The sequence below is a fragment of the Coregonus clupeaformis genome, chromosome 15, assembly GCF_020615455.1.
Source record: "Coregonus clupeaformis isolate EN_2021a chromosome 15, ASM2061545v1, whole genome shotgun sequence".
NCBI classification, from domain to species: Eukaryota; Metazoa; Chordata; class Actinopteri; order Salmoniformes; family Salmonidae; genus Coregonus; species Coregonus clupeaformis.
In genome coordinates, this window is record NC_059206.1 from 57,706,027 (window position 1) to 57,726,851 (window position 20,825).

The 20,825-nt window shown below is 41.5% G+C and overlaps 1 protein-coding gene across 2 annotated transcripts in view; it reads left to right on the forward strand.

Moving 5' to 3' along the window:
- Positions 1-20,825, forward strand: part of LOC121582745 (collagen alpha-1(XXVII) chain A-like) — a 388,342-nt gene that overhangs the window by 353,153 nt on the left and 14,364 nt on the right. The window contains exons 51-59 of one of the 2 annotated variants that reach the window (XM_041898821.2): positions 2,706-2,768; positions 13,001-13,054; positions 13,148-13,183; positions 14,611-14,628; positions 14,756-14,782; positions 17,168-17,194; positions 17,403-17,459; positions 17,594-17,762; positions 17,912-18,021. In XM_041898821.2, the coding sequence (XP_041754755.1) occupies positions 2,706-2,768; positions 13,001-13,054; positions 13,148-13,183; positions 14,611-14,628; positions 14,756-14,782; positions 17,168-17,194; positions 17,403-17,459; positions 17,594-17,762; positions 17,912-18,021 (561 nt within the window). Of the gene's footprint in view, positions 1-2,705; positions 2,769-3,279; positions 3,434-13,000; positions 13,055-13,147; positions 13,184-14,610; positions 14,629-14,755; positions 14,783-17,167; positions 17,195-17,402; positions 17,460-17,593; positions 17,763-17,911; positions 18,022-20,825 lie in introns of those variants that run through there. The other variant, XM_041898822.2, reaches the window with a different exon arrangement.

Sequence of the window (20,825 nt, forward strand, 5' to 3'; positions counted from 1 at the left end):
CTTTAATTTGAGGGTATTTTCATTCAGATCTGGTGAACCATTTAGAAATTACAGCACTTTTTGTACATAGTCCCCCCATTTTAGGAGACCAAAAGTATTGGGACAAATTCACTTATATGCGTATTAAAGTAGTTAGAAGTTTAGTATTAGGTTCAATATTCCAGATTATTTTGTGCCCAATAGAAATTAATGGTAAATAATGTATTGTGTCATTTTTGAGTCACCTGTATTGTAAATAAGAAGATAATATGTTTCTAAACACTTCTACGTTAATGTGGATGCTACCATGATTACGGATAGTCCTGAATGAATCGTGAATAATGATGAGACAGAAAGTTACAGATGCACAAATATCATACCCCCAAGACATGCTAACCTCTCACCATTACAATAACAGGAGAAGTTAGCATTTGGGGTGGGGGGAGTGGTATGATATTTATGCCTCTGTAACTTTCTCACTCATCATTATTGATGATTCATTCAGGGTTGTTCATAATCATGGTAGCATCCACATTTTGACAGGGAGTCAATGCTGAGACCAAGGTCTCTTTTCCAGATGAGCCCTGTATAGCACCACACATCAAAATACAATAAACACAATACAATACACGCTATTACACACAAAAATATACGAAAAGCAAAACACAATCATAAAGAACATACACATTCTTCAGTAAAACGGTCCCCTAACAACCGTCTGAAATGCCCTAGAGGCACCAATTCCTCCAATTTGAAAGTGTAATGTAGATCATTCCACACATGAGGTGTAAGGAAATTAAAGGCTAATTTACCTAACTCTCTAGACTCTGAATGAGTCTCCAGAGTTAACCAACCCTGTGAACAGGTTTGAGAACTTGTTAGGTAAGTCGGAAGTTTGTGGAGCAGGGCTTTGAAAGCAAAAAGAGCGTAATTATGTGATTTATGTGACGCCAAACTTTTGGTAAAGAAAACAGTGATGAGTAATAAAACTGTCTCGTGATAAAACGAAAGGCACTATAAAAAATGAATCCAAGGGTTTAAGAGTAGAGGCAGCTGCACTTTAATAAATAGTATCACCATAATCAAGAACAGGTAGAAAGGTTGACTGCACAATCTGCTTCCTGCTGACTAGAGAGAGACAAGATCTGTTTCTGTAAAAAAAAAGCCAGCTTTAAATCTTATTTTTTTAACAAGCTCAGTCGTATGTTTTTTAAACGATAAATCATTATCAACCCAAATACCAAGATATTTCTATGCAGGGACTCGTTCGATTATAGAACATTCCGATGAGTAAATATGCAATCCAACTGATATAGTCTTACAAGAACTTGAGACAACATGTATTTAGTTTTGCCCATATTAAATACGAATTTAAATCAGTAAGGGCTTCCTGCACAACTGCAAAATCGGAATGTAGCCTTGTCACAGCCAGTTCAGCAGTCGGGGCAATTGTGTACATCCACATACAGTGAGGGAAAGAAGTATTTGATCCCCTGCTGATTTTGTACGTTTGCCCACTGACAAAGAAATTATCAGTCTATCATTTTAATGGTAGGTTTATTTGAACAGTGAGAGACAGCATAACAACAAAAAAATCCAGAAAAACGAATGTCAAAAATGTTATAAATTGATTTGCATTTTAATGAGGGAAATAAGTATTTGACCCCCTCTCAATCAGAAAGATGTCTGGCTCCCAGGTGTCTTTTATACAGGTAACGAGCTGAGATTAGGAGCACACTCTTAAAAGGAGTGCTCCTAATCTCAGCTTGTTACCTGTATAAAAAACACCTGTCCACAGAAGCAATCAATCAATCAGATTCCAAACTCTCCACCATGGCCAAGACCAAAGAGCTCTCCAAGGATGTCAGGGACAAGATTGTAGACCTACACAAGGCTGGAATGGGCTACAAGACCAGCTTGGTGAGAAGGTGACAACAGTTGGTGCGATTATTCGCAAATGGAAGAAACACAAAATAACTGTCAATCTCCCTCGGCCTGGGGCTCCATGCAAGATCTCACCTCGTGGAGTTGCAATGATCATGAGAACGGTGAGGAATCAGCCCAGAACTACACAGGACGATCTTGTCAATTATCTCAAGGCAGCTGGGACCATAGTCACCAAGAAAACAATTGGTAACACACTACGCCGTGAAGGACTGAAATCCTGCAGCGCCCGCAAGGTCCCCCTGCTCAAGAAAGCACATATACAGGCCAGTCTGAAGTTTGCCAATGAACATCTGAATGATTCAGAGGAGAACTGGGTGAATGTGTTGTGGTCAGATGAGACCAAAATCGAGCTCTTTGGCATCAACTCAACTCGCCGTGTTTGGAGGAGGAGGAATGCTGCCTATGACCCCAAGAACACCATCCCCACCGTCAAACATGGAGGTGGAACCATTATGCTTTTGACAGGTCCACAAACAAAGCAGAACATTTCATTTTAGTGTCTAAAGCATTGACAAGATAATTAACAACTAAGTGCTTGCTCTAATAGTGCTATGCCCAGGCCTAAACCCTGATTGGTTTACATTCAAAATACATTTCTCAGATAAAAAATTGCAAAGTTGTAAATTTACCAAGGTTTCAAGAATCTTAGCTAGACAAGGAAGCCTTGAAATGGGGCGATAGTTATTAAGATCATGACTATACTTTGAATGGGGGGGTAATAAATGTGTTGCACATGAAGTTATACTGATTGTGTAAATGTTTGTAATTTATGTTTCCAGGGGCCTCCAGGTGACTTGGGACCAAAGGGCATACAGGGACCAAAAGGACCACAGGGCACAATGGTAAGTAGAGGCCTTTTGTAGACTAGTAATTTCCGGCATGCTATCTCTACCAAACCTGGGTTCAAGTAGTATTTGTTTTCTTTCAAATACTTTGAGGTTCAGTTTCCCGGACACAGATCAAGCCTAGTCCTGGATGAAAAAGCACTCTGGAGGTAGGGTTTTTGAGGTTGCTTTTTAGTATACGACCAGGCTTAATCTGTGTCTGGGAAACCTCCATGAGTGTTCGATTTAGCCTGCCTTAAGTGCCAGATGGCTGGGTTAGCACTTTTGGGACTATTCCATGATTGGTTCAGTGATTGCACACACAGGAGAAGGCTTTGTCTGAAACATCTGTGTGAAAAAGTATTTCCCTTGCTGCTGCTAGAGAAAATACATTAAAATAGCAGTGCCCCTGTGGCAACAAGCTTGGACCCCCTTGTGGCCCACCTAAATACGTCAGAAATAATTATCACATAATTAATTTTTGCGATCATGTTCTTTTTTTCTTTCTTTTTTTTACATCCGTTATTAGACAGTGGCAAAGAGGCACACTAAAGTAACCCAACACATTTTCTAGTGGGACTCCTGTAGGCGGAACACAACAGTATCGTACCACATTTTTTCTATTCAGAAGTTGAAAGAAATTCGGCGCGAATAATATCGTTCAAGCGAGAAGAAGGAAATAAAGAGAGGTGAGCAAAAAATGTTATATGTTGTATTTGTAACATTTGTTAACTATTAAATGCATGACAGAAGTGTAACGTTAGATCAGCTAATGTTAACCTGGCCGTTTGTTACTTTCTTTGTGAATTAATTAATGGATTGGCTTGAATCCTGGGCTATGTATTAATTTGCATTGTTTTTGGTTTAGTTTTGTAGCTAATTCTAACAGTCAGGCATCGAAAATGTATGGCAATATGAAAAAGGATATAATATTTGATCAAAAATGCATGGTGCTGAGTGCTTTTACTTAAACCACACTCAGTAAACGCATTATAACGTTAAAAGGTTAGACATGAAAGCTAGCTACCTAGCAAGTCAGTTATTTTCAGTAAATTATTTAATAAGCTTGGTCCCCATTGCTTTTGCTCTATAGTTCTCACCAAAATGAAGAGAAAAAAGGATATCATGTCCTTCTTCCAAAGAAAATACAAGGCAGAAAGTCAGACAGAGCCAGAGGGTTCAGGTGTGGAGAGAGCAGAGAGCCTGCAGAGAGAGAGCAGGAAGACTTGTCCATTGGAGAGACTGAGAGTGAAGGCATAGTAGAGCAGGAAAGTGAGACAGATGGAGAGACAGAGGCTGAGGGGGACGTAGAGGCTGAGAGTGAGAAACCAAGAGAGGAGCCATGTGCGTCCACAAGCAGTGGACCATCAGGTTTGTGATGTTGAATACATCTGTGGTTACTTGTAAAGCAGTGCAATTAGTCAGTTTATATGGTGTATAGAAATGTGTCAGTTTATGATTGAAGTGAATGATCTCATTTAACATGCTATTGGGCTTGTGATATAGATATCAGATGGATTTCAGAAGTTGTCTGATGGCTATGGTATGTGTCTAAAATTACCCAAATAGATACTTTTAATTATAGTTTTTTTTTCTTCGACAGATATCAGCAAATCCCGGGAGGACCCACCGGTGCAGCCAGTGATGAACATGTACCCAAGAACTGATGGGGGACAGGAGGAGGAGCTTCAAGGCGGCCTGGTACCACATCCACCCCTGGCTTGAATAGTCGAAAAAATCTGACTCTGTGTTTTGTTACGCCTGCAGACATTTTAGCCCTCCCAAAGTCTGAGACTGTATTTGATTCAAAATTGGGTTTTAACAACTGGAAGAAGGCAACTTACAAAGAGGGGGGATTTGCAATTCATGCAAGGTCTGAGTGGCACAAACAAGCAATGATTACATGGAGAGACTATCAGAAAGCTGTAAAAAGTAATGCAACACTGGTAAATGCCCTAAACAAGGAACACAACAAACAGGTTCAAGAAAATCGGGACTATATTAAAACAATAGGAGAAGTACTACTACTTACAGCCACACAAAACATTGCACAAAGAGGACACGATGAGTCTGCAGAGTCTGATAATAAAGGGAACTTCATGGCAATTCTAGAAACAATAGCTAAGCATGACACAACTGTGAAAAAAAAGGTTGACTTCCATTCATAATGCAAAATACACAAGCAAACGGATTCAGAATGAGGTTCTGAGTTGTTTGGCAGACATGGTTCGAACAAAAACTATAGAAGAAGTGAAAGACAGTGAGGTCTTTAGCATAATGGCAGACGAAACAAAAGATGTAAAAAAAAAAAAAAGGATCAGATATCTCTAGTACTCAGGTACTATTTCAGTGGAGCTGTCCATAAGAGCTTTCTCCACTTTGAATCAGCTGATCGACTAGATGGAGCAGGGCTTACTGACAAAATCATACACATACAGTGAGCGAAAAAAGTATTTGATCCCCTGCTGATTTTGTACGTTAGCCCACTGACAAAGACATGATCAGTCTATCATGTTGATGGTAGGTTTATTTGAACAGTGAGAGACAGAATAACAACAAAAAAATCCAGAAAAACTCATTTCAAAAATGTTATAAATTGATTTGCATTTTAATGAGGGAAATAAGTATTTGACCCTTCTGCAAAACATGACATAGTACTTGGTGGCAAAACCCTTGTTGGCAATCACAGAGGTCAGACGTTTCTTGTAGTTGGCCACCAGGTTTGCACACATCTCAGGAGGGATTTTGTTCCACTCCTCTTTGCAGATCTTCTCCAAGTCATTATGGTTTCGAGGCTGATGTTTAGCAATTCGAACCTTCAACTCCCTCCACAGATTTTCTATGGGATTAAGGTCTGGAGACTGGCTAGGCCACTCCAGCACCTTAATGTGCTTCTTCTTGAGCCACTCCTTTGTTGCCTTGGCCATGTGTTTTGGGTCATTGTCATGCTGGAATTCTCATCCACGACCCATTTTCAATGCCCTGGCTGAGGGAAGGAGGTTCTTACCCAAGATTTGACGGTACATGGCCCCGTCCATCATCCCTGTGATGCGGTGAAGTTGTCCTGTCCCCTTAGCAGAAAAACACCCCCAAAGCATAATGTACCCACCTCCATGTTTGACGGTGGGGATGGTGTTCTTGGGGTCATAGGCAGCATTCCTCCTCCTCCAAACACGGCGAGTTGAGTTGATGCCAAAGAGCTCGATTTTGGTCTCATCTGACCACAACACTTTCACCCAGTTCTCCTCTGAATCATTCAGATGTTCATTGGCAAACTTCAGACGGCCCTGTATATGTGCTTTCTTGAGCAGGGGGGACCTTGCAGGCGCTGCAGGATTTCAGTCCTTCACGGCGTAGTGTGTTACCAATTGTTTTCTTGGTGACTATGGTCCCAGCTGCCTTGAGATCATTGACAAGATCCTCCCATGTAGTTCTGGGCTGATTCTCACCGTTCTCATGATCATTGCAACTCCACGGGGTGAGATCTTGCATGGAGCCCCAGGCCGAGGGAGATTGACAGTTATTTTGTGTTTCTTCCATTTGCGAATAATCGCACCAACTGTTGTCACCTTCTCACCAAGCTGCTTGGCGATGGTCTTGTAGCCCATTCCAGCCTTGTGTAGCTCTACAATCTTGTCCCTGACATCCTTGGAGAGCTCTTTGGTCTTGGCCATGGTGGAGAGTTTGGAATCTGATTGATTGATTGCTTCTGTGGACAGGTGTCTTTTATACAGGTAACAAGCTGAGATTAGGAGCACTCCCATTAAGAGTGTGCTCCTAATCTCAGCTCGTTACCTGTATAAAAGACACCTGGGAGCCAGACATCTTTCTGATTGAGAGGGGGTCAAATACTTATTTCCCTCATTAAAATGCAAATCAATTTATAACATTTTTTACATGCGTTTTTCTGGATTTTTTTGTTGTCATTCTGTCTCTCACTGTTCAAATAAACCTACCATTAAAATTATAGACTGATAATTTCTTTGTCAGTGGGCAAACGTACAAAATCAGCAGGGGATCAAATACCTTTTTCCCTCACTGTATTAGAAAGTCATGGTCTTGAATACAAAAACAAAAACAACCTAGTAGGCCAAGCATATGACGGTGCTTCAGTTATGAGTGGCAAGCATTCAGGCGTCCAAGCACGCATTAAAGAACAAGCAAAGCATGCCTTTTACATCCACTGCAGTGCACACTGTCTAAACTTAGTGGATACAGTCAAAGCTGTCCCTGAGGTAGGACAGTTCTTCTCGTTACTAGAAAGACTATGTCTTCACATCTGGGTCATATGTGCATCAAAAATGGCTTAGCGTACAAAGAGAGATGTACCCAGGTGCACCTAGAGAGCTTCAGAGACTAAGTGACACTCGCTGGGCATGTCGATATGGTTCTACATACTATTATGGATAGATTGCCTGCCGTTAAGCGAGTCCTGCAAGACATAGTCCAAGAACACAACGGTGACAGATCTGTTGAGGCACGAGGTCTGCTTGCACAGATAGATTTACAATTCATTGTGTGCCTTGTTACACTACATAATGTTTTTGGAGAAGCAACATTTCTATCAGATATGCTACAGTCTTCATCACTTGACCTGTCAAAGGCTGTTGATTTAGTTGAAGCCTTAGTTCAAACTTTGAATGACTACACGGATGAGTCATTTTTTGATGACCTATGGAATGAAGTGTTAAACACAGGTGAGCAAAGTGATACTGCAATACAGCCCCCTGCAAAAGGACCAAAAAAGCTAAGCTCTCAATTTAATGGAGACTGTGTACTCAGTACAGTAGGTCAGAGGTCAGATTCAGAAAAAGATAAAGACGTTTTCTTTGAGCTCTTTAAACTGTGCAAAATAGCTGTTTCAATCCCTGTTAGTACCGCTTCTTGTGAACAGAGTTTTTCTGCACTAAAGCTGGTGAAAACGTATCTTAGGTCCACAATGTCAGATGAGAGATTAAGCAATTTAGGTGTATTAAGTATTGAATGCACCAATTTGTAAGTCGCTCTGGATAAGAGCGTCTGCTAAATGACTTAAATGTAAAGTCAAGGAGGGCAAAGGCCTTGAATCTAGATGAATTTGCTGATCTTTTTAGCAAGAAACCACAAAAAACGTAGAATACAGTTGATGTAACTAAAAGTGAATATGTAATGCAAATGTAAAAATGTAATGTAAATGCAAATAATAAATTGTTGAATGATTATAAACATGTTATTTTGCCTATTAATGCCTGCAATGCAGTGAAGAAAACAACATGACAACAATAATGTCTAATGTAACTGGCCCCTCTAACAGTACAACTGGCCCCAGTTGAAATGGTCTAGAACCGCCACTGGTACCTTCGTCTCTTTTGAAAGAAAAATAAGCTATTTGAACCCAGGTCGAGGCCAGTATGCATAAAAGATCTTAAAATATTTTTAAGAATACTCTAAAATAGTGCTACACATTTTTACCAAAGAGTAGTTTTTTTTGTTGTTGTTTTTTTCCCACCTTTATTTAACAAGGTAAGCTAGTTGAGAACAAGTTCTCATTTACAACTGCGACCTAGCCAAGATAAAGCAAAGCAGTGCGATAAAAACAACAACAACACAGAGTTACATATGGAATAAACAAAAACGTACAGTCAATAACACAATAGAAAATAGAAAATCTATATACAAGGTGTGCAAATGTAGTAAGTTATGGAGGTAAGGCAATAAATAGGCCATAGTGCAAAATAATTACAATTTAGTATTAACACTGGAGTGATAGATGTGCAGAAGATGATGTGCAAATAGAGAAACTGTGGTGCAAATGAGCAAAATAAGTAACAATGTAAATAACAATATGGGGATGAGGTAGTTGGGTGGGCTGATTACAGATGGGCTGTGTACAGGTACAGTGATCGGTAAGCTGCTCTGACAACTGATGCTTAAAGTTAATGAGGGAGATAAGTGTCTCCAGCTTCAGAGATTTTTGTAGTTCGTTCCAGTCATTTGCAGCAGAGAACTGGAAGGAATGGCGGCCAAAGGAGGTGTTGGCTTTGGGGATGACCAGTGAGATATACCTGCTGGAGTGCGTACTACGGGTGGGTGTTGCTATGGTGACCAATGATCTAAGATAAGGTGGGGATTTGACTAGAAGTGATTTATAGATGACCTGGAGCCAGTGGGTTTGGCGACGAGTATGTAGTGAGGGCCAGCCAACGAGAGCGTACAGGTCACAATGATGGGTAGTATACAGTGAGGGAAAAAAGTATTTGATCACCTGCTGATTTTGTACGTTTGCCCACTGACAAATAAATTATCAGTCTATAATTTGAATGATAGGTTTATTTGAACAGTGAGAGACAGAATAACAACAACAAAAAATCCAGAAAAACGCATGTCAAAAATGTTATAAATTGATTTGCATTTTAATGAGGGAAATAAGTATTTGACACCCTCTCAATCAGAAAGATTTCTGGCTCCCAGGTGTCTTTTATGCAGGTAACGAGCTGAGATTAGGAGCACACTCTTAAAGGGAGTGCTCCTAATCTCAGCTTGTTACCTGTATAAAAGACACCTGTCCACAGAAGCAATCAATCAATCAGATTCCAAACTCTCCACCATGGCCAAGACCAAAGAGCTCTCCAAGGATGTCAGGGACAAGATTGTAGACCTACACAAGGCTGGAATGGGCTACAAGACCATCGCCAAGCAGCTTGGTGAGAAGGTGACAACAGTTGGTGCGATTATTCACAAATGGAAGAAACACAAAAGAACTGTCAATCTCCCTCGGCCTGGGGCTCCATGCAAGATCTCACCTCGTGGAGTTGCAATGATCATGAGAACGGTGAGGAATCAACCCAGAACTACACGGGAGGATCTTGTCAATGATCTCAAGGCAGCTGGGACCATAGTCACCAAGAAAACAATTGGAAACACACTACGCTGTGAAGGACTGAAATCCTGCAGCGCCCGCAAGGTCCCTCTGCTCAAGAAAGCACATATACATGCCCGTCTGAAGTTTGCCAATGAACATCTGAATGATTCAGAGGAGAACTGGGTGAAAGTGTTGTGGTCAGATGAGACCAAAATCGAGCTCTTTGGCATCAACTCAACTCGCCGTGTTTGGAGGAGGAGGAATGCTGCCTATGACCCCAAGAACACCATCCCCACCGTCAAACATGGAGGTGGAACCATTATGCTTTGGGGGTGCTTTTCTGCTAAGGGGACAGGACAACTTCACTGCATCAAAGGGACAATGGACGGGGCCATATACCATCAAATCTTGGGTGAGAACCTCCTTCCCTCAGCCAGGGCATTGAAAATGGGTCGTGGATGGGTATTCCATCATGACAATGACCCAAAACACATGGCCAAGGCAACAAAGGAGTGGCTCAAAAAGAAGCACATTAAGGTCCTGGAGTTGCCTAGCCAGTCTCCAGACCTTAATCCCATAGAAAATCTGTGGAGGGAGCTGAAGGTTCGAGTTGCCAAACGTCAGCCTCGAAACCTTAATGACTTGGAGAAGATCTGCAAAGAGGAGTGGGACAAAATCCCTCCTGAGATGTGTGCAAACCTGGTGGCCAACTACAAGAAACATCTGACCTCTGTGATTGCCAACAAGGGTTTTGCCACCAAGTACTAAGTAATGTTTTGCAGAGGGGTCAAATACTTATTTCCCTCATTAAAATGCAAATCAATTTATAACATTTTGACATGCATTTTTCTGGATTGTTTTGTTGTTATTCTGTCTCTCACTGTTGAAATAAACCTACCATTAAAATGATAGACTGATCATGTCTTTGTCAGTGGGCAAACGTACAAAATCAGCAGGGGATCAAATACTTTTTTCCCCTCACTGCATGGGGCTTTGGTGACAAAACGGAAGGCACTGTGATAGACTACATCCAATTTGCTGAGTTGAGTGTTGGAAGCTATTTTGTAAATGACATCGCCGAAGTCAAGGATCGGTAAGATAGTCAGTTTTACGAGGGCATGTTTAGCAGCATGAGTGAAGGAGGCTTTGTTTTGTGAAACAGGAAGCCGATTTTAAATTTAACTTTGGATTGGAGATGCTTAATGTGAGTCTGGAAGGAGAGTTTACGGTCTAACCAGACACCTAGGTATTTGTAGTTGTCCACATATTCTAAGTCAGACCCGCCGAAAGTAGTGATTCTAGTCGGGCGGGCGGGTGCAAGCAGCGTTCGATTGAAGAGCATGCATTTAGTTTTACTAGCGTTTAAGAGCAGTTGGAGGAGTGTTGTATGGCATTGAAGCTCGTTTGAAGGTTTGTTAACAGTGTCCAATGAAGGGCCAGATGTATACAAAATGTTGTTGTCTGCGTAGAGGTGGATCTGAGAGTCACCAGTAGCAAGAGCGACATCATTGATATACACAGAGAATAGAGTCGGCCCGAGAATTGAACCCTGTGGCACCTCCATAGAGACTGCCAGAGGTCCAGACAACAGGCCCTCCGATTTGACACATTGAACTCTATCTGAAAAGTAGTTGGTGAACCAGGCGAGGCAGTCAGTTGAGAAACCAAGGCTATTTAGTCTGCCAATAAGAATGCAGTGATTGACAGAGTCAAAAGCCTTGGCCAGGTCGATGCAGACGGCTGCACAGTACTGTCTTTTATCAATCGCGGTTATTATATCGTTTAGGACCTTGAGCGTGGCTGATGTGCACCCATGACCAGCTCGTAAAAACCAGATTGCATAGCGGAGAAGGTACAGTGGGATTCGAAGTGGTCGGTGATCTGTTTGTTAACTTGGCTTTCAAATACTTTCGTCGAAAGGCAGGGTAGGATCGATATAGGTCTGTAACAGTTTGGATCTAGAGTGTCACCCCCTTTGAAGAGGGGGATGACCGCGGCAGCTTTCCAATCTCTGGGCATCTCAGACGATATTAAATAATCAATTCATAAAGTTGCTCAGAATATAAACAGCTATTTTTAGACCACAGTAGTAACACACAAGTTTCTTCAAAACTACTCAGGAGATGTTTAGCAAGTGCAAAAAATAAAAACTTCCCCAGCGGAAAAATATGTTGGTCACTGTCTCGCACATGTCATAAGCCTTGTTTACACCTTGCGCTAACATGTGGGTTTCCTTATCTGATCATTATTATCCAATCACTATTTGTCCACAGTGTCCACATTGTGACCAGATTTCCTTGTATGCAAAACATTTATTTTTTCAAAATAAGATTTCTTTTAAGACATACTGACGCCATAAGTCAATGGTGCCACCTCTCAATGATTTTAGAGGGCAGGATAATTGAGCCTTACAGAAGAAGAACAATATCTCCATTTGGAATTATTTTGAGCAGCTGATGCAGTTGCATTTGTATAAACAATATAAATAATTTGGAGTTAGAATGTTACACCACCTGAAATGACACAACCTCTACTATCTACTTCTTTGTCTGTTCACAACTCTTGATGTTACAGTCATCAGATAATGATATTTAAAAACATCACTAATCTGAAAATATAAAAGGCACAACGGCAGAGTCATGTCTTAAGGTATAAAACTAACAACGACTCAATAATCGAGTCCCCAAATTATGGGCGGAGCTAGAAAGTTGGCTGTCAGAAGTATTACATTGTAAACTTACTTTTAATCCGTCTGTCTGCATATTTCAAGACATGGCATATGGTGGTGTAGTGAGATACCCAATGGGCTGGACGATTCTCTTCTCCTCACTCATCTTGATAAAACGTATGAAAATCGTGGAAATCAATCAATCCGCCATCGGTAACACAATGGAAAAACCAAATGATTTATTATTGAAATATTTAAATAGCCTGGGCGACCGAGAAAAACTAATTGGTACAATTTAATGCCACATGGCAAACAATAATGTAGACCATAGGGATGGAGCTGGGCAGATGAGATGTAGTCGTTGTTTGTGTGTGTCTGTAAGTTGTTGTTCGTATTTGTATGTGTATGTTTGTATTTGTTGTGAGTAAAAAAATTTAATAATAAAAATGTAAAAGGCACACACGGTTCTTCGTCTGTAGGGCTCAATTATGATTTAAATGGTTTTACTGTCTAGATCTGTCTACACTTGTAAGAAATCCAGACACAATGCATCCCCGACTACCTCTGGAGGTGGTCAGGAAGATGAGTATTTTAATTCTCTACACCAGTCTAAAAATGTGGGCAAGATCAGGAACATCTGGTGCTAACGCATGTTAGCACCAGATATAAACAGGGCTATAGATATTTAAATATAGATTCATGTGAACTCATCAATCTTTTCCTCTTTCCTTCCATCTCCAGGGCAGAGGTGGAGTTATGGGTCCGATGGGGATTATTGGGCCCGATGGAAGTCCAGTAAGTATTTCGCCCATATCAATTAAACTATATTTATTTAGGTAAGGCTGCTTGCTAGCCTTCATCATTCTGACTGTACACATATCTCCTCAGGGCCCTAAAGGAGACAAGGGGAGCCGTGGAGAGATGGTAGGTATTTCAGTGCTCAAACCCCCCTAACTACTATACCTACTCTGGAATCCAGGCTCAATTTTAGTATTGTTTCACTTCATTGATTCAGTCTGCTCCAATAAAGAGGCTTTTGGTCCTCTGGTGAGGCAGCCCTCCTCTGGTGAGGGCCATTTGGCTCCTAATATGAGCTCATGGTATTGGCCCAACCTTATGACAATTGATGAGTTTTAACAGATCAGCATTGTATCCAAAAATCAACATAGTAGTTACTATGTAAGATACTTTTATACGTCACATGAACTTACTCAAGCCTTTATTAAGACTACTGTAATGGCAGTGTACAATCTCAATCTTCCTTAAACTGGAATGACACTCTCAGTAACAGTTGTACAAAAATAACTGAATGCAAACCACGCCCCAAATATTCTAATGAGCCCCGCCGCTACATTATCAAGTAGAACAGAATAAAACGCTCACCCCATCTAACACATTAGGGGCCAGTGTGGGCTTCCCCATTCGGCTAATGCTATGTTACCCACCTAACAATTGGCCCAGCATATGCTAGCACATGTTGGGCTGGTGTGGGCTAGCTAGCCTGTGCTAGGCTGCTGTGGGCCAGCCCATGTTAGGCTGGTGGGGCTAGCCCTTGTTGGGTGTGGGCTAGCCCGTGCCCACAGAATACCGAACAGGGCCAATGCGGTCATGTTTTTGGGGTATTGTCCACTTCCAGCTCTGTAGTCTTTTTAAAGGCTTATGTAAGAGCATGAGACAATAAAAAAGCTGTTGTTAATATCAAATGTTGTTGAGTCAACATTTTCATTACAATGTCTAACTGTTTTTCTTAGCATGTTGTAAAAAAATTAGAAAAAATAAGAAGTACCTTTTCCTACCAGGCCCCTATCATGTGGAATAATCTCCAAGTAACGTTTCATTTGGATGTGTTGTTGTCTCTGGGTCAGTTAAGGAGAAAGGCTAGGGATTTTTATATTTCTAAATGTGTTTGTTTTGTTTGATTGTTTATTGTGTATATAATATTTGCTATTTATTTAATTGTGTGTTTTAAATTGTGTATAATTTTATTTTGTATTGTTCCCAGGGCACATTTGCAAATGGACCTAGGTCTCAATGTGTTTTTCCCTGGTTCAATAAAAGTTAATAAAAAGGGATGTAGTGGTACCCTAAAAAAGCAAATGTGTACCATTTCTGTAGGTGCACTTTTGTACCTGTGAGAAAGGTGCTATTTTGTCACCCAAGAGGTACACCTCTTTGAAAGTACAAACTATAAGGGTAATATGATATACCTCTGACTAAAGGTATTATATTGACGTACATTACAGGGTCCCACCTCCGTGACAAGCAGGGTACCCCTACTGTAGGTAAAAAGAAAATCCTGAGTGTACCCAGAATTTACGTATTTCTTCTCTTTCCCTCTCTCTCATCAACAGGGATTACAAGGACCAACGGTATGTGTTTGCATTGCAGGATGTTTTAAATAATTAAACTGATTTAAAAACACTCCAATGTTAGGCTGACAAAAGGCATTTATAATTTTACCGGATTTAGATGTTTTGTGATTTTGTTGTTTCACAGGGGCTTCCAGGACCCCCGGGACCTCCAGTAAGTCTTCACCTTTCTAACACAACCTATCATACTTTGTTAGTGCGTTAACCTAATTTGGGTAACACTTTACTTGACACCCAGCGTCATAACACGTTATAACCATGTCATAAAAGCTGACATAACTTGTCATAACCTGTTTTATAATATGGTTATAACACTGTCATGACACATATTTAGATCTGTTGTGACATATATTGCATTATTTTATGGCTGGTTATTATACCTACATAAGAGTGTCAAAATACACAAAACCTGCCACACAAGGAAAAACATTCCATTACACCATAGCCTACGTGTCAACAGTATGTTTATGTTGTATAAGTTTTTGGGAAATGGACCATATTAAATGATCATTGTAATTGCGCACACATTATTGTCCGACATGTATCTACCCCAATGCTCTGTTGCTGATGACTGGGATGAATGCAGGAGCAGATTTCAGGAGCAGGACAAGACACCCTCTTTTTGACTGATGACTGATATAAGGGCATGTACGAGATAGGCCTATCTGGCTTATATGATTATAATGGTCATAATACTTCTTGACAGTGTCATAAAGTGTGTTTTCTTAGTCCAAGTAAATTGACACAGGATGGCCAAAATGCTTCATGACAGTGTCAGAAAGATTCTTTTCTACAAGTTATTTATCGTGTTATCGTGTGTATGCATGTGTCTATATTTGCTTCACAGTTCCATAAGGTGTATTTTTATCTGTTTTTTAAATCTAATGTTACTGCTTGCATGAGTTACTTGATGTGGAATAGAGTTCCATGTAGTCATGGCTCTATGTAGTACTGTGCGCCTCCCATAGTCTGTTCTGGACTTGGGGACTGTGAAGAGACCTCTGGTGGCATGTCTTGTGGGGTATGCATGGGTGTCCGAACTGTGTGCCAGTAGTTCAAACAGACAGCTCGGTGCATTCAACATGTCAATACCTATCACAAATACAAGTAGTGATGAAGTCAATCTCTCCTTCACTTCGAGCAAGGAGAGATTTACATTAATGTTAGCTCTCTGTACATCCAAGGGCCAGCCGTGCCGCCCTGTTCTGAGCCAATTACAATTTTCCTAAGTCCCTCTTTGTGGCACCTGACCACATGACTGAACAGTAGTCCAGGTGCGACAAAACTGGGGCCTGTAGGACCTGCCTTGTTGATAGTGCTGTTAAGAATGCAGAGCAGCGCTTTATTATAGACAGACTTCTCCCCATCCTAGCTACTGTGTTGTATCATGACAGTTTACAATCCAGGGTTTAGTCTCCTCAACTTGCTCAATTTCCACATTATTCATTACAAGATTTAGTTGAGGTTTAGGGTTTAGTAAATGATTTGTCCCAAATACAATGCTTTTAGTTTTTGAAATATTGAGGACTAACTTATTCCTTGCCACCCATTCTGAAACTAACTGCAGCTCTTTGTTAAGTGTTGCTGTCATTTCAGTCATTGTGGTAGCCAGTGGCATGTCTTTAGTAAAGACTGAAAAAAGTAAGGGTCCTAGACAGTTGCCCTGGGGAATTCATGATTCTACCTGGATTTTGTTGGAGAGGCTTCCATTAAAGAACACCCTCTGTGTTCTGTTAGACAGGTAACTCTTTATCCACAATCTTGTCTAACAAAACAGCCCCCACAATCTTGTTATCATCAATTTCTCTCAGCCAATCATCAGTGATTTGTGTAAGTGTTGTGCTTGTTGAATGTCCTTCCCTATAAGCGTGCTGAAAGTCTGTTGTCAATTTGTTTACTGTAAAATAGCATTGTACCTGGTCAAACACAATTTTTTCCAAAGGTTTACTAAGGGTTGGTAACAGGCTGATTGGTCTGCTATTTGAGCCAGTAAAGGCAAGCGCGCTGATAACGATTATTCTCCTTTTTTCTGGTTCCGACACGCATCCATTTACGCTCACCTGGAGTCTAACAATATTATGACATGGTGATAACGTTTTATGACACTGGGTGTCAAGTAACGTTTTACCCTAATTTGCTCTCAAATTCAGTTTTGAAGGGCTCCAGTTTTTCATAAAAACAGCTTAGTTCACAGTGCATTCTCAAAACTCCCTGCTCTTAGCATGTTGGAAAGTAGCATCACGTGCCACTATTGTGACTGATCATTTTTTTATCACACACGAAAGCTGTTTATATACACACAAAAAAAGGGAATATTGTGCCAAAGGTACATTGTGGACGCAGAACAACCTAAGGAAACTTCCAACCGAACAATTCGGATGGGACGAATCAAGGACTACATAGCATGTTTAGTCCTTCATAAGGGCTAATTTCTTGATAGTTCCTGCAATCCTACTGTGATGGAGCCATACTCCATCTGTGTTACTTAGGTGATCTATAGCGTTATTCCTCCTGACTGGTTGTTCTATTTTTTCTCTAGGGTCCTCCTGGTGTCCCTCTGTCATTTGTAAGTTATTGTTATTGTTATCTCTTCAATACACTAAATACACTAGACTTTTCCACAAAACATTAGCTACTGTGACTATGGCCATAATCAACTATGTGACTATTGAGTATGGTCATCACTACAGCACCAAACATGTTGGGTTCCTATACAGTACGTCCTATAACAGTGTTATGTTACAGTATGTTGTCTGTGCCATTTTCTTATTCAGAAACAGGACGGTTCCCTTCAGGTGTTTATAGACTCAAACACCCCACTCAGGACTGAGGTCAGTACCATCAGACAGTCAATAAGCTGTGTACATAGCCATTTATTCTCATGTATAATCAACCATTCATGTTTTTTGATTTACTGCTGCATGAATGCAAATTCATTTCTCTCTCTCTGTCTATCTCTGTGTAGAATTGGCCAGTTATGGACCTGCCTATGCTGGACCAGGTTACAGAGATCATTAAGACCCTCCACTACCTCAGTAACCTGATCCAGAGCCTGAAAAATCCACTGGGCACCAGGGACAATCCCGCCCGCATTTGCAGGGACCTCCACAGCTGTGAACAGAAAATGAACGATGGTGAGAGGACAGATACTGTAGTGTTTGTGCTTGCTTGCTTGCTTGCTTGCTTGCATGCATGCATGCATGCATGTACTGTATGTGCACACAAGAGCGAGAAGAAGTATGGGAAAGAGTGTGCTTAGTGACTGACTCTTTTCTCTCCCTAGGCACTTATTGGATTGACCCAAACCGGGGCTACTCCTCAGATACAATAGAGGTCACCTGTAACTTTACAGGAGGAGGGCAGACCTGCCTAAAACCTGTCACAGTGTCAAAGGTACTGCAGACCTCACCGGTCATACATCACCAGTCATACACCAGTCATACTACAACCAGTCACACTGAATATATGATACCGCAGTATTTAATGAATAGTAGCTAGGTTTCCATTCAATTGGCAACAGAGTTTCAAATCAAATCAAATGTTATTTGTCACATGCGCCGAATACAACAGGTGTAGACCTTACCGTGAAATGCGGTCTGATGCCGAGCAGTTGTCATACCAAGCGGTGATGCAACCAGTCAGGATGCTCTCGATGGTGCAGCTGTAGAACTTTTTGAGGATCTGAGGACCATGCCAAATCTTTTCAGTCTCCTGAGGGGGAATAGGCGTTGTCGTGCCCTCTTCACGACTGTATTGGTGTGTTTGGACCATGATTGTTTGTTAGTGATGTGGACACCAAGGAACTTTAAGCTCTCGACCCGCTCCACTACAGCCCCGTCGATGTCAATGGGGGCGTGATCGGCCCTCCTGTTTAGTCCAGGGGCCACGATCAGCTCTTTTGCTCACGTTGAGGGAGAGGTTGTTGTCCTGGCACCACACTGCCAGGTATCTGACCTCCTCCCAATCGGCTGTCTCTTCGTTGTCGGTGATCAGGACACTGTTGTGTCGTTGGCAAACTTAATGATGGTGTTGGAGTCGTGCGTGGCCACGCAGTCGTGGGTGAACAGGGAGTGCATGAAGGGACTAAGCACGCACCCCTGAGGGGCCCACGTGTTGAGGATAAGCGTGGCAGATGTTGTTGTTAGCTACCGTTACCACCTGGGGGCGGCCTTCAGGAGGTCCAGCATCCAGTTGCAGAGGGAGGTGTTTAGTCCCAGGGTCCTTAGCTTAGTGATGAGCTTTTAGGGCACTATAGTGTTAAATGCTGATCTGTAGTTAACGAACAGCATTCTCACGTACAGTGGGGAGAACAAGTATTTGATACACTGCCGATTTTGCAGCTTTTTCTACTTACAAAGCATGTAGAGGTCTGTAATTTTTATCATAGGTACACTTCAACTGTGAGAGACGGAATCTAAAACAAAAATCCAGAAAATCACATTGTATGATTTTTAAGTAATTAATTTGCATTTTATTGCATGACATAAGTATTTGATCACCTACCAACCAGTAAGAATTCCGGCTCTCACAGACCTGTTCGTTTTTCTTTAAGAAGCCCTCCTGTTCTCCACTCATTACCTGTATTAACTACACCTGTTTGAACACGTTACCTGTATAAAAGACACCTGTCCACACACGCAATCAAACAGACTCCAACCTCTCCACAATGGCCAAGACCAGAGAGCTGTGTAAGGACATCAGGGATAAAATTGTAGACGTGCACAAGGCTGGGATGGGCTACAGGACAATAGGCAAGCAGCTTGGTGAGAAGGCAACAACTGTTGGCGAAATTATTAGAAAATGGAAGAAGTTCAAGATGACGTTCAATCACCCTCGGACTGGGGCTCCATGCAAGATCTCACCTTGTGGGGCATCAATGATCATGAGGAAGGTGAGGGATCAGCCCAGAACTATACGGCAGGACCTGGTCAATGACCTGAAGAGAGCTGGGACCACAGTCTCAAAGAAAACCATTAGTAACACACTACGCCATCATGGATTAAAATCCTGCAGCACACGCAAGGTCCCCCTGCTCAAGCCAGTGCATGTCCAGGCCCGTCTGAAGTTTGCCTATGACCATCTGGATGTTCCAGAGGAGGAATGGGAGAAGGTCATGTGGTCTGATGAGACAAAAATATAGCTTTTTGGTCTAAACTCCACTCGCCGTGTTTGGAGGAAGAAGAAGGATGAGTACAACCACAAGAACACCATCCCAACCGTGAAGAATGGAGGTGGAAACATCATTCTTTGGGGATGCTTTTCTGCAAAGGGGACAGGACGACTGCACCGTATTGAGGGGAGGATGGACTGGGCCATGTATCGCGAGATCTTGGCCAACAACCTCCTTCCCTCAGTAATAGCATTGAAGATGGGTCGTGGCTGGGTCTTCCAGCATGACAACGACCCGAAACACACAGCCAGGGCAACTAAGGAGTTGCATCTCTAAGGAGAAGCATCTCAAGGTCCTGGAGTGGCCTAGCCAGTCTCCAGACCTGAACCCAATAGAAAATCTTTGGAGGGAGCTGAAAGTCCATATTGCCCAGCGACAGCCCCGAAACCTGAAGGATCTGGAGAAGGTCTGTATGGAGGAGTGGGCCAAAATCCCTGCTGAAAAACCCTGCTGCAGTGTGTGCAAACCTGGTCAAGACCTACAGGAAACATATGATCTCTGTAATTGGAAACAAAGGTTTCTGTACCAAATATTAAGTTCTGCTTTTCTGATGTATCAAATACTTATGTCATGCAATAAAATGCAAATTAATTACTTAAAAATCATACAATGTGATTTACTGGATTTTTTCACAGTTGAAGTGTACCTATGATAAAAATTACAGACCTCTACATGCTTTGTAAGTAGGAAAACCTGCAAAATCGGCAGTGTATCAAATACTTGTTCTCCCCACTGTAGGTGTTCCTTTCGTCCAGGTGGGAAAGGGAATAGTCTAAAATCCACATGAAAACAATATGCATATTTTCCCACCAAAGATGTGTTTCCATCAAATTTACTTGTTGCAGATAAAAAGTTGTGCGTAATGACGTAGTGCACATAAAAATACATTTTAAATGGGTTTCCATCGCATTTTTTTTATTATTATAATTTTTTATGTTGCCTTATATAGCGAATGTGCCCACTCTCATATTGGCACGTGCACTCTAGCCAGTTTACATTATGATATTATTATGGACAAAAGAGCGAG